Source organism: Acipenser ruthenus, chromosome 7 (genome assembly GCF_902713425.1).
Source record: "Acipenser ruthenus chromosome 7, fAciRut3.2 maternal haplotype, whole genome shotgun sequence".
Classification (NCBI taxonomy): domain Eukaryota; kingdom Metazoa; phylum Chordata; class Actinopteri; order Acipenseriformes; family Acipenseridae; genus Acipenser; species Acipenser ruthenus.
Window position 1 is genome coordinate 59383882 of NC_081195.1, and position 12500 is coordinate 59396381.

At 37.3% G+C, this 12500-nt stretch overlaps 1 protein-coding gene across 13 annotated transcripts in view; it reads right to left on the reverse strand.

Annotated features, from left to right (window-relative positions):
* The window catches only part of LOC117415762 (forkhead box protein P2), a 157295-nt gene that overhangs the window by 22187 nt on the left and 122608 nt on the right, over window positions 1-12500 (reverse strand). For all 13 annotated transcript variants that reach the window (XM_034026547.3, XM_034026549.3, XM_034026545.3 and 10 more), the window contains 4 exons: window positions 11687-11776; window positions 9160-9337; window positions 5941-6154; window positions 3578-3682 (listed from right to left, as the gene is read on the reverse strand). In XM_034026547.3, coding sequence (XP_033882438.1) covers window positions 3578-3682; window positions 5941-6154; window positions 9160-9337; window positions 11687-11776 — 587 coding nt within the window. The remainder of the gene's footprint in view (window positions 1-3577; window positions 3683-5940; window positions 6155-9159; window positions 9338-11686; window positions 11777-12500) is intronic.

A 12500-nucleotide genomic window follows, 5' to 3' on the forward strand; every position in this document is an offset into this window, starting at 1 on the left:
GCCTGGTTCTAAAGTGTGAAACCTTGCTGGTTGTTATTAACATTCTTATAACTCAGGGTGGGATCCAATAATGAGACTGATGTTTAAATAAATGTAACATATTTTTCAGGATTCCACAAAGTCTTTGTATGTATAATACAATACAATATAATCATTAACCTTGATAATCTGTTAAGTTTCAACAAATGTATTTCTACCTAATGTGTAAATGTGAAATTGAATTAACCTAATACATTATCCATATTTTATTGTATTTTCTGATCAGGAGATACGAAGTAGTAAAGTTTTAAATAACATTTTTTTTTTCCCCTCTACAAATTATGTGAGCATAAATGTTTGGACTAAATGGTTGGCATAAATGGTTCCCTTTATGCTTTGTAGTGCGTATTAGCATTTCTGTCAGAGTGACATGGATGCTTTAAGTTGAAAAGGTTTCGTCACATCCAGCCTGCAACCTGGCAGTGCTTTAAGAGCCATCAGGTCTGTCTTCTGGGTTTTAATTATCAACCCAGTATAGGCACTGCTGGTCAGGTTAGTGGCTGCACTTGCCATTTACAGCATTCCGCCTGTAGGAAATAAAGAGGTGGCAACAGATAAAACAAGTCTCTTTTCACAAGGTGCAATCAATTTTGTTTCACTCATTATCTAACACATCTTATTTAGGGGCCTCTTTTCCTGTCCGTAGACTCCAAACAGGCCTGTACGAGTACAATAAAGAACAGGTTGCTCCATATGGAACCCGAATCAGCCCTCAGATCTGAATGATTTTCAGTCACTCTGGCATTTGATTTTGGCAGATTTCTTATGTAAACTGTTTTAAAACTGTGTGTTCATGCTTCGAATGACAAACCTGATCGTTACTGGGGGCAAACTGACACATCTCCTAAAGCATGAAAAGGTTTTCCCTGACACCAAGAAAGATTTCTCCATAGCAAAAAAAAACATTAGCCATCTTTGTACTGCAGATCATGTTGTGTTTGTTGGAGTCTGCTGCATACAGGTTACCGAGCACTAGTCTCCCCCCTGGATACTTCTGCTGTGATCTACTACAATGTTTCATCACACAAAAAAAAATTTCAATAAAAAAATGTTAACCTGAACAAAAAAGGTAAGTGTTGACAGAACTAAACAAATTTAAAGGCAATTCCCATAAATATAGAACAGGACCTGATAATCTTGTTTTTTATTTTTAATTTCTTTCCTTTTTTTTGATTGCTAACCTAAGATGTATGCTTTCATCATTCAATTACTTCTCTGCTTTTACACTCTCTTTAACTGTTGCTTTATTTGAATTTACAAACAGTTAAATGTCAGAATATATTTAGGACATGAAAAAAATAAAATGCTATATACTAAAAAAAATAAAATAAAAAGCCAACTTCAAATAATTTAAGAAAACAGAAAATCTAAAACAAAGATATGCATTACATCATTTTTAAAACACACACACACTTAATTTCTGACTCCAGTGAAAATCCTTTCTATGATGGGAGAACTGAGGAAGTCACTGTTTTCAGTTGTAATCCTCCTTTCATTTGCTACTGCACAACCCGCTCTTTACACAAGATGTAAGATTAACTTCTTCTTTGTAGCCAAGGTTCAACTTAAGAACAGAAACTAGGATCTCTTATAACTTTGTATTAGCCTGTTTCTGAAACCCACAAGGCTAGACTGCACATGGCTTTCCATGCCATGGACAAGCTGACATTATTAGTTTCTAGCCCTGGACACATGCATTAAGCAATGGGTAGCATGTTCACTTTTCTTTGTGATACTACTCTACACAATGTAGACTGCCAGCTGAACTATTGGCCAAATAATGTCTAAAGTAAATAGATTATTTATATTATTATTATTATTATTATTATTATTATTATTATTATTATTATTATTATTAATCATACAGTGTTATGCATTCCATAGCTTCTATATGTTTCTCTTGTACAGCATGTTTACTTATGAGCAAACAGGGAAACAAAGAACATTTACGGCTATGTAAATCTGCACAGGGATGCCCACCTATAAAACAGTGCAAGATCATTATTTTACACTTAATTAAAAATATTTAAATCTACGATTTATCTCTTTCTAATGCTCACACTCTTTGTTCTGAGTGGTTGTGCGATAGATAACCTATAATCTGTAGCACTGCAAATACCTTGTCTTTGATGCCCCCACTAACATCCTGGCAACAAAGTAGACCAATTACAAATTAGCTAATTAACTAAATTGTTGATGAAGCATGAAGAGTTAATTCACTCTGTTAGCTGCTCCATGACAACACTGGATACACATACTGTGAAGCTATGCATCTATAAAAATATAATTTCACATACTCGGCTTATTCCATGGCTACAATTCCTACTGTATAAAAAATATTAAGCTTATATCTTATAATCAAAACACATATATTTGCCAGAATTAAAATCCACAATGACATGAAAAGCTTGATTTTTTTTTAAATCCATTAAGAGGCACCTTTTATCACTTTGCTTTACATTTTTAAGCTTAATGACCCCAGCCGACAAAGTGCCCTATAAAAAGGCATACAAATTGAATGTGAGGTACTTTCAGGAGCCTGTTAAACATTTTAATGGGCTGTATTTTGTCTAAAACTAGTAAATGCTGTAGCTGCACAGAGCGCATTGATTTGAAGAAAGAGGTATAAGATTTGTTTTTTAATTATTCAGATAATTCTGAAATGTTCTTGTGACAGAGACAGAATGATTCTTGGTGATAAATCTCCCTCCTGACCTGTGAGGGCGCTGTGTAAAGGGAACAGAGTGCCCTGGACTGGATGGCCAGACAATGAATTCCCAGGGTTAGAAGGAAGTCGGTCATCTAGAAAGGAGGCGGAGCTACGATATATTAAATCATCGACCCGGAAGGGAAACTACGTGGCAGTCACGGATTGGAGGAACGGTTGCACTAGTTAACCAAGGGGTAATGATTGACGGTACAAAAGGGGGCGTATCGAAGTGATCTGTTCCTTTGTATAGTTATGCTGAACTGGAAGGAGAACCTGTGTTGTTATCCTGAGTGTTTTATTTGTTTTTGTTGTGTCGAAATACTGTTTGTTGTTATTAGATGACTGAAACATGATCCAGAGCTGTCGCAAAAGGCCAGCACTTACCTGGACATAACTGCACATTGTTTCACGAATAACTGTATTTATACCACGAGCACTTTAGCACTCGCTGTGGACTTGTTCTTGTGTTTTGTGTTACGTGTGGGTGTGTAGGAACGGGACTATTATTACTACGGGACCAACCCGGGTATTAACAACAGTGCAATACACGCCGCTGTATTGACTGTTCTCATTGTTATTGTTTACTGCCTTTTTGTCATCAGACCATTGGATTTACAAATAAAATATCATTGCAACTGGATTATCGTTGTCTGTCTGTTCATTGATTACTGTTGCATTCCTGCACACTGTTAACCACTTTGCCACAGTTCTAAATTAAATATAGCATGAACACATCTGCTGAATCTTAGTTCCTGAAAAAAAAATTAAATAAAAGCTTTCCACAAACTAATAATCCACATAATTCACTGGCAGTTCCAGACAACTTACTTTAAAAACTGGCCAAAATCTTCACAGATGCTTTCACAACCAGGCCATTTGCACACTCCATGGCCGTAGAGAGAATGAGAGGCCCCAGTCTCCTCATGTAACGAGCTGTAGGATAAGAAACTGGCATCAGATTCATCTCAAAAGCCATAATCGTTTGAGGCTGCTAGCGCCTGTCAGGTTACAATCAGTGACAAATGGGTCAAAACAGGTCAGTTGAGCTCAATGCAGTCAGGAAAAATTAATCATTCAATTGAGTAGTTCAACTGCCAAGCCTGGATGCTGGATGATGTTCCAATTAAGAAGAAAGCAAAGTCAAATATGACTTAAATTGTGTGTGTGTGTGTATTTTATATATATATATATATATATATATATATATATATATATATATATATATATATATATATATGTGTGTGTGTGCAAAAACTCATCAAGGCAAAAATGTCAACCCAATATCAGTAACTGTAAATACATTCTTCTGCAACTTTCAAAAACGAGGTTTTGGTTTTTTAAATGTTTTTTAAATATGCAAGGTGTTTCTTATTATAAAATGTGTCATTTGGCAAATTGAAAGGACATTGTAATTAAAAGAATTGCATACACTTTTGTTGGTTAGTAAATGAAACTATGGATTAAAATAACGGTTAGAAGAATAAAACAGTTTATGAAAAAGGAACCTGAACTGAACTGAAGTATTCCCTTCAAAGGTAAGTAAAATTAAATCTATGAAGCCTGAACATTAGATTGTACATGAACGGGTTCAACAAAAAAGGGTGCATATATAACCCTACCTATACTAAATATCCCATTAAAGCTGACAGTTAACCTTTATGCTTCTGTTGCTAAGTTTGCCAACACTATAACAGAGCTCACAAACTGTTTTATACTGATCTCTCCCTCCAAGAAGTGATCTAAGCAGTGTAGGTAAGAGGCACCATGAAAATAAATTATTGGATCATCATGAGAAACAAGATGCCTATGGGATGCTTACAGATAGAAAGTATTTTCTTTGTATTTTTTTTTATTGATATCTGCGTTTGAAGATTTTGTTCCAGTACATTTTAGCACCTACTCAGTTCTTATCTATTTTAAATAATTTACAGAGCACATCTACCTTTCTTTAGGTCTGCACTCTTTCTAAATACCCGTCATCTTGCTGAAGTGCTTAAATAATATATAAGGCATAAATAGAAATACAAATCGACTTGTATTCCAGTAGTATGGCATATAAACAAGTATAAACATTGTAAAACCCATCTTGGCATCTTGTATTCTGTTTATATGACAAGCTATGTGGTAAAGTAATTTCAAAAGAGAAATACTAAATTCTTAATGCACACTGAGGGAATGTTTTCTGTACACAGTTCTCTGGCATACTTTCTTGTAATGGATTTTGTATGAGCATGTTATTAAATGGTGCATCGCCACATGGGGATATATATTAATGTTTTTGATATTTCAGTAGTTTTACTAGATAAACAAACACATAATTCAACTAACTAAATGTAACATTGTGACAGGGAGAGCCCTTTTGCTGGTTCTTGAGTGCACATGTGTGCCTTTATGGAAGCAGCTGGGATGCGCAACAGGAGACGCGTTGCTAAGCAACTAATTGAGCAGGTAGGTTCACCTGGTGCCGAGTTGATCGGGAGGTCCTGATTGACTGGGGGGCGTGCCCAGGGAGGCTGCGAACAGCTCAGAAAGTTTCTGCACCACAACTCGAGGCTACTGCACAGCCACAGCCATACAGACGGGCGCTGGGCAAAACCTTGCTGTGTTGACATCGAGGAGGAGAGCGTCCACTCCACAGATAGAACTACTACATGAAACCCTTCAACTCCAAGACAGTGCTCGTGACTGCATTGCCTAGCTGAGTCCGTTTGAAGAGGCTGGAGTCGCCGTGAGGATGCTGGGGCTCCGGGATCCCAGATGTAGGTCAGTTTAGGGGATGTTGATGCCAAACAGTATAGAGTGTTTGTGTAGTGTAGTAGGTTCCTGGAATGGGATGTTCCTTTTAGTGGGACTAGCGCTCGCCATTTGTGTGGTAAATTTTTATTTTTAGCTTTGTTTTGTTTTATTTTTTTTATTAAATCTAACACTAGGGCTACCTTTGCTGGCACCCTAGTGGCAGCACCAGTGTTAATGAAATCTGCGTGTCTGTGCGGCGTGTCAACACCCAATGATCTGTGTCTGCCTCAGTATTATTCAGTGACGACCCACTTATGTAACATCACCCTGTTCCAAACATGCATTTTCCTCCTGACGGCCTCATATTTCTGAAGTTTTGTTTGTTGAATTTAAACTGTACCGTACATGCTTGACACACTGGAAAATATGAAAAGTAATGGAATATCAATCATTACCTATCTCTTCTCGAATTGAGGATTGAAGACTGTCCATTCACTGAGGAATGATGGATAATAGGTGGTGATGCTTTGGAAGTGGTCGTGGAGGTAGTAGAGGAAGAATTGTTAGTAGTGAGGTCAAGCCCTCCGTGTTTAATGCCATTGTCTTCCATTTTGTGAGCCCCGGTTACTTCTTTCCACAGCTGCTGGATTTCTGCGGGGCTCAAGCCAGCTGTACAATCAAAAATGCAGTAAACCAACAATAAAAACATGTTTTCAGAAAAATGTGATTATTCTGTCAAAAAAACAAAACAAAAAAAAACACACATAACAAATAAAAGTCTCTTCAGTTAGTGTATAATAAAATCAACACTTAATTTTTTGTTTTGTTTTGTTTTTTTTGTTAACCAAACAGTTTTGGTTTGACTTGGTTTAGGTTAGCATATTAAATGTGCTTCATTAGTGAACCAACCTGAACCAGAGTTATAAAGATAGATCTGTAAGTTCTACAGAATTATTATCAGTGATGTCTGTGAACATCCATAACTATTACACTCCATAATGCTAAATTTAGCAGTACTAAAACAAACACTGAAGACTGATAAAAGACTTCTAATTGAAATGTTTGTTATTGAATTTACATTGAAGACTTTAAGAAACTCTTCTATTTTAAACGTTTGTCATTTAATTTATGAAAGTCTCTTTTAGCATTTCAAGCTACAGTCCTGGAGAACCTTTTCACTTCAGTTTATCAGGTAAAATAAAATAATTAACTACCTTAGGGTCTGGAAACAATCGATTTATTAATAGGTGTGATATGTACTAATTTTACATATCTAGGTTGCTTGAAAATATAAACTAAATCATAACTAAAAGTTGTGCTACAGCACAATAATCATGATGTATTGATTTACAGCTGCTGTATGCAATGATGTGCCATACTGAACTAAATCCTTTGCATCTATAACATTTAAAAACACTAAAGTGAACCGTCAGCCATCAGTTATATTTTAACCTCCTCTGGAACAATAAATCTATTGGCATATTACCCACAATTATTTAGACTCAGGGAACAGCATTGCTTCTAAACTCCTGAAATCAATATTTTTGTCTTAGTTCACTTTGACATATGATTTTAAAACAGTTATGTTTTGTTTAAAAACAAAATTACTACCTTCAGACCTATCTTTATGATAGTCAAAATCTTCAGAACCTTCAAAACCACAACTTAAAGCCCACTTGAGCACCTGTTTTGTAGCTGCAGTGTGCTGACTGATTGTTAGGAAGCCATTTTGGCTGTGTAGTTAGTTCATCCTCCTCATGCAGGTGAAAGGTTGGAGGTGATTGGTTCATGCCATTAGTAATAGGGTCTGCGATTGGTTGATGATGTAAATCTGGCACTGAGAAGACTATTGTTTTCCATTGTGTTTGGTGTACTTGGTTTAAAATTCATGCTTTCTGACTTAGTTCATTATGGCATAAGACCATCCATACACACCAATGTAATATATATATATATATACAGTGCCTTGTATAAGTATTCACCCCCCTTGAATTTTTCCACATTTTGTAGTGTTACAACCTGGAATTAAAATGGATTTAATTAGGATTTGTCACTGATCTACACAAAATAGTCCATAATGTCGAAGTGGGGAAAAAAAATCTACATATTTTTCAAAATTATTTACAAATAAAAAAACTGAAAAGTCTTGATTGCATAAGCATTCACCCACTTTGCTGTGACACCCCTAAATAAGCTCTGGTGCAACCAATTGCCTTCGGAAGTCACATAATTAGTTGAATGGAGTCCACCTGTGTGCAATTAAAGTGTCACATGATCTCAAATTAAATACACCTGTTTCTGGAAGGCCCTAGAGTTTGTTAGAGAGCATATCTAAACAAACAGCATCATGAAGACCAATGAGCTATCAGAACAAGTCCGGAATAAAGTTCTGGAGAAGCACCAATCAGGGTTGGGTTATAAAAAAAATATCCCAAACTTTGAACATGCCCCGGAGCACCGTTAAATCCATTATTAAAAAACTGAAAGAATATGGCACAACCGCGACTCTGCCTAGAGAAGGCCGTCCACCAAAACTCAGGTAAGGAGGGCATTAGTCAGAGAAGCAACCAAGAGGCCAATGGTAACTCTGAAGGAGCTGGAGAGATTCACAGCTTAGATGGGAGAAACCGTCCATGGGACAACTATAACCCGAACGCTCCACAAAGCTGGGCTTTATGGAAGAGTGGCGAGAAGAAAGCCATTGCTGAAAAAAACCCATATCAAATCCTGTTTGGATTTTGCCAAAAGGCATGTGGGAGACACAGCAAACACGTGGAAAAAGGTTCTCTGGTCTGATGAGACCAAAAGTGAACTTTTTGGCCTTAGCGCAAAACGCTATGTGTGGCGCAAAGCCAACACTGCTCATCACCCTGAGAACACCATCCCCACAGTGAAGCATGGTGGTGGCAGCATCATGTTATGGGGATGCTTTTCATCGGCAGGGACTGGGAAACTGGCCAGGATTGAGGGCAAGATGGAAGGAGCCAAATACAGAGAAATTTTAGAGGAACACCTGTTTCAGTCTGCAAGAGACCTGGGACTGGGGCGGAGGTTCACCTTCTAGCAGGACCATGACCCTAAACACACAGCCAAAGCTACACTGGAGTGGTTTAAAAACAAGAACGGCCCAGAATGGCCCAGTCAAAGCCCAGACCTCAATCTAATTGAGAATCTGTGGCAAGACTTGAACATTGCTGTTCACCAACGGTCCCCATCCAACTTGACAGAGCTTGAGCAATTCTGCCAAGAAGAATGGGCAAAAATTGCAGGATCCAGATGTGCAAAGCTGGTAGAGACTTACCCAAAAAGACTCGCAGCTGTAATTGCTGCCAAAGGTGCTTCTACCAAGTATTGACTCAGGGGGGTGAATACTTATGCAACCAACAAATGTCTTTTTTTTTGTTTAATTAACTTTTGTGTCACAATAAAAAAAAAAATATATATATATATATATGTGTGTGTTGCTATTAGTCACTATGATATAATATGAATTAAATAAATACCTAAAATAAAACTATGCATTTTGTTCAGGCATGTTCCTTTAAAGTGCCTGTAATGTAAAAGGCACAGCAGTATTATTAATATCACCATCAACAAACAACAACAAACACAATCAACATGACGCCCACAATGCAGATGCTGGTGCACGTGTAAGCTTGTGGTGCTGCATGTACCTTGTGGCAGGGACTGGACAGGGAGGGCAGACTGTCCAGGTGGCATGGAGATGAGGCCCTGCCGCTGCAGGTTCAGGAGGTGCTGTTGCTGCTGGAGTTGCTGCATCTGAAGGAGCTGCTGTTGGAAGACAAGCTGCTGGGCTGCTAGCTGCTGCTGTTGTTGTTGCTGTTGCTGTTGCTATAGAGAAAGCACACATTAAAATAGAAAGTTGGCACAGTGCAATCCATGACCTTACTGATTTTTTGGCACACGCCTTAAAATTCTACAGTGCTCTCAGCAGCCATGATTATTATCTTCTGTAACAAATGTAACCATAATAAGCTAGTTGAGCTGATGCATGCTGTAATCAGTGGATTCCTCCTGTAAGCCGTTTTACAGCTGGATAGGACAGAGAAGCATTAAGGGGCTTACAAGCCTGGAACCTGGACCTTCTCTACTGCTCTTCACCACTAAGCTACACTGCTTCCTGTGATGTTGCGTAAAATCATTACCATGTCTAGACATTTAAAGTAATACAGCTAGAATTACCAACAAGCTTGAATAGTCCCTAAAGCCCAACATTTAAAAAAAAAATAACTGGAAATGTATGTTTTGTATGACTACAAAAGGAATTCTAACTATATGTGAAATTAACAAATTAAACATGGTATTAAAATGTGAATTATAACAATACCATCATGATAAGGTTGCTTGCATCAGGTATTATTCTGTTTTAATATTACTTATTTTAAAACATGGTTCTTCTACACAAATATATTCAAACAAAACTGTGGGTTTGCATGAAACTGCCTTTAAAGTAACAATGCTCATAGTATAAATCTTCATAGCATTATATATTGTGGCACACTAGGAGGAAAAGGAGAGGAATGTAGTCCAAGAGGGGCCAAAAGACTACATCCCCCAGAATGCCATGGGAGAGTCAGGCTGACGTTCACCTGGCTCTAATTGAGAATGAATGCCACCTGCCTGCGACAAAGAAAATGTTTGTTCTGGGCAGTCTCCAGTCTGTGTGAAGACAGACTGTCACAGTGAGGAAACTGGTATGGTTTTAATAAGGTACATGTGAACCTTTTTCATTTGTCTGTGTGTTTTTGCAACCGGTAAACGGCTTAGCAGCCCGGTTTTCTAGTTTAGGGTTTTTTCTTTAAAAAGTTTAGTTAGCACTCCATGTGAGTTAGTTTTTGGTTTGTTTTATTGTTTTATTGTAAATAATAAAAGCGTGTGAACGCTCTCAAAGTGTAAATCTTGTGTCTGGGTCTGTATTTTAAAAAGGGCAAAACGAACCTCAGCCGTGAGGCTGTTTGTGTAAATATATATATATATATATATATATATATATATATATATATATATATATAATTTTGCAGGAATTGTTTTTGCAACTGAATAAGTTTGGTCCTCAGTGGGCCATGAATGTGGTCTCCAGTGATCTATTAGTAAACTGGGATGTAGCCTTCATAGCACTGCCCTGTTAGCTTTCTCTTGTCAGAATACATTAAAACTGGGAATTCATTCAAGGCAAAGAAGTGCCCTATTACAAGAAAAAGTATAACTTCCAATTGTGTGAGGAATTACAAGACAAACTGGAGTTCTTAAGACTCAAGAGGATATGTGGAGGCAGTCACACTTCAGAGGAATACAAGCTGCTGTGGAAGACCTTTCCTTTTAGTTTGGGGAAAACCAAAACTTCTGATGCGCTCACTGGAAAACAGACTGCATAATGGAGCAAGTCATGTGGATTGCCCAAAGTCTCAAGAGAAATAAGGGAGCAATTTCTATTCCATATTTGATGGCTGTCTGAAATTCTATTCACAAATCCAAACAGAAACAAAGCCTCGGGAGGTCAGAGCTGTTTCCTGTATGCTTGCATAATGGGCTGCTTGAAGAAAATGTCTGCGATACGTGCTGATCAATTTAACTACTTCAACATGTTTTGTTTATATTAAGTTTATATTCGATGCAGTTTTTTGACAAATGCAAGCTAGGCCATGGAAGCAGACCTGTCAGGTTGATTTATGAGCACATCAAGCTGTAACTTTCTGCTCACCAGTCCAAACCTACAGTAGCTCAGTTCATTAATCAGGGACCTGTGACTTTGAAGTCTATACATAACCTGGGTTTTTAACATTAGGCTAAATCTGCATGCTCTCTGAGCTGTACCGCTGTACCTCTGAGAGAGAGGGGGGAAAAAAAAAACCAGACCCCCTTCTACAACTTAGAATCTCTAAATCTACAAGATAATCAGCGCTTTGTCCATCACACAGCTTGCTCTTTGTACACTTCGATTCATTAGTGAACATTAGAAGACAGCAGCCTTGGAGTAGAACTCTCGAGTCCTGCGTTACAAAGAGGAGGAACATGAGGGTTCTACTGTCACCATTATTCGGCTCAGTAAAAATCATATAATAATGTACATTTGACAGACAGAGCCTTGTTATAGGGAGAAGTGCTCTTTTCCTTTTCTCTCTCCACCCACCTATCTCACCCTAAAACCATTATACAGCAGTGACGATGCCCATTACATACCTCCTTTACTTGCTTGCCTGGGTGCTGTTGCTGTAAAAGTTGAAGGTGTAACTGTTCCTGCTGTTTTTTATAAAACTCCTGGAGATGTTGCTGAACAAAAACATACACAGTTTGTTTTACAATTCATCTCAAACTGTTACATGCAATCATTCATTTTGGAAGCAGTTTAAATGTGTTTTCCACAAACAAACAAAAAAGTTTAATACAGATTTTCTTATGCCAGAGTAAACAAACTACAAAAACTGATTTTAGGAAACTGATTATTGATGTTGTTTGCCAGTGTGCTTGGAGTATTGGTTTAAAAACGCTGATTTTTTTTTTTTTTTTTACTTAGCACTATGGCATAAGACCATCATCCCAGATGTGTAATCATCTAGCAGTAGTACATTTTTCTTTCACGTGTGTATTTACAACATATAACCAGCTGAATTCACATAATATTATAGCCTATTCCCTAATGTAACGAATCAAAACAAATTACATGCCATGCATAGCGCCAGAGTGAAGTCAAAGTTTCACAGAGACAAAACACAATTGTCCATTTCTTAGTAAAAGTTAATTAATCTGTCAGTCTTTTCTACAGAATGCCAAAATTACAATTTCAAGTGATTGGACTTGAGGTCCTGATACTGAATATATACACATGCCTGCAAATGCAGTAGCTGTAATTAAAGAAGATATTTATTTTATGCATTTCTTTATTTTTGTATGATTAAAAATAAATCTCCAGATAATTTTGCAAATTAATCTTCATTTTCAGTTGTGTTTAATAAACAGAACTCCAAAAACAGTGTAAGACAGCAACAATCACACA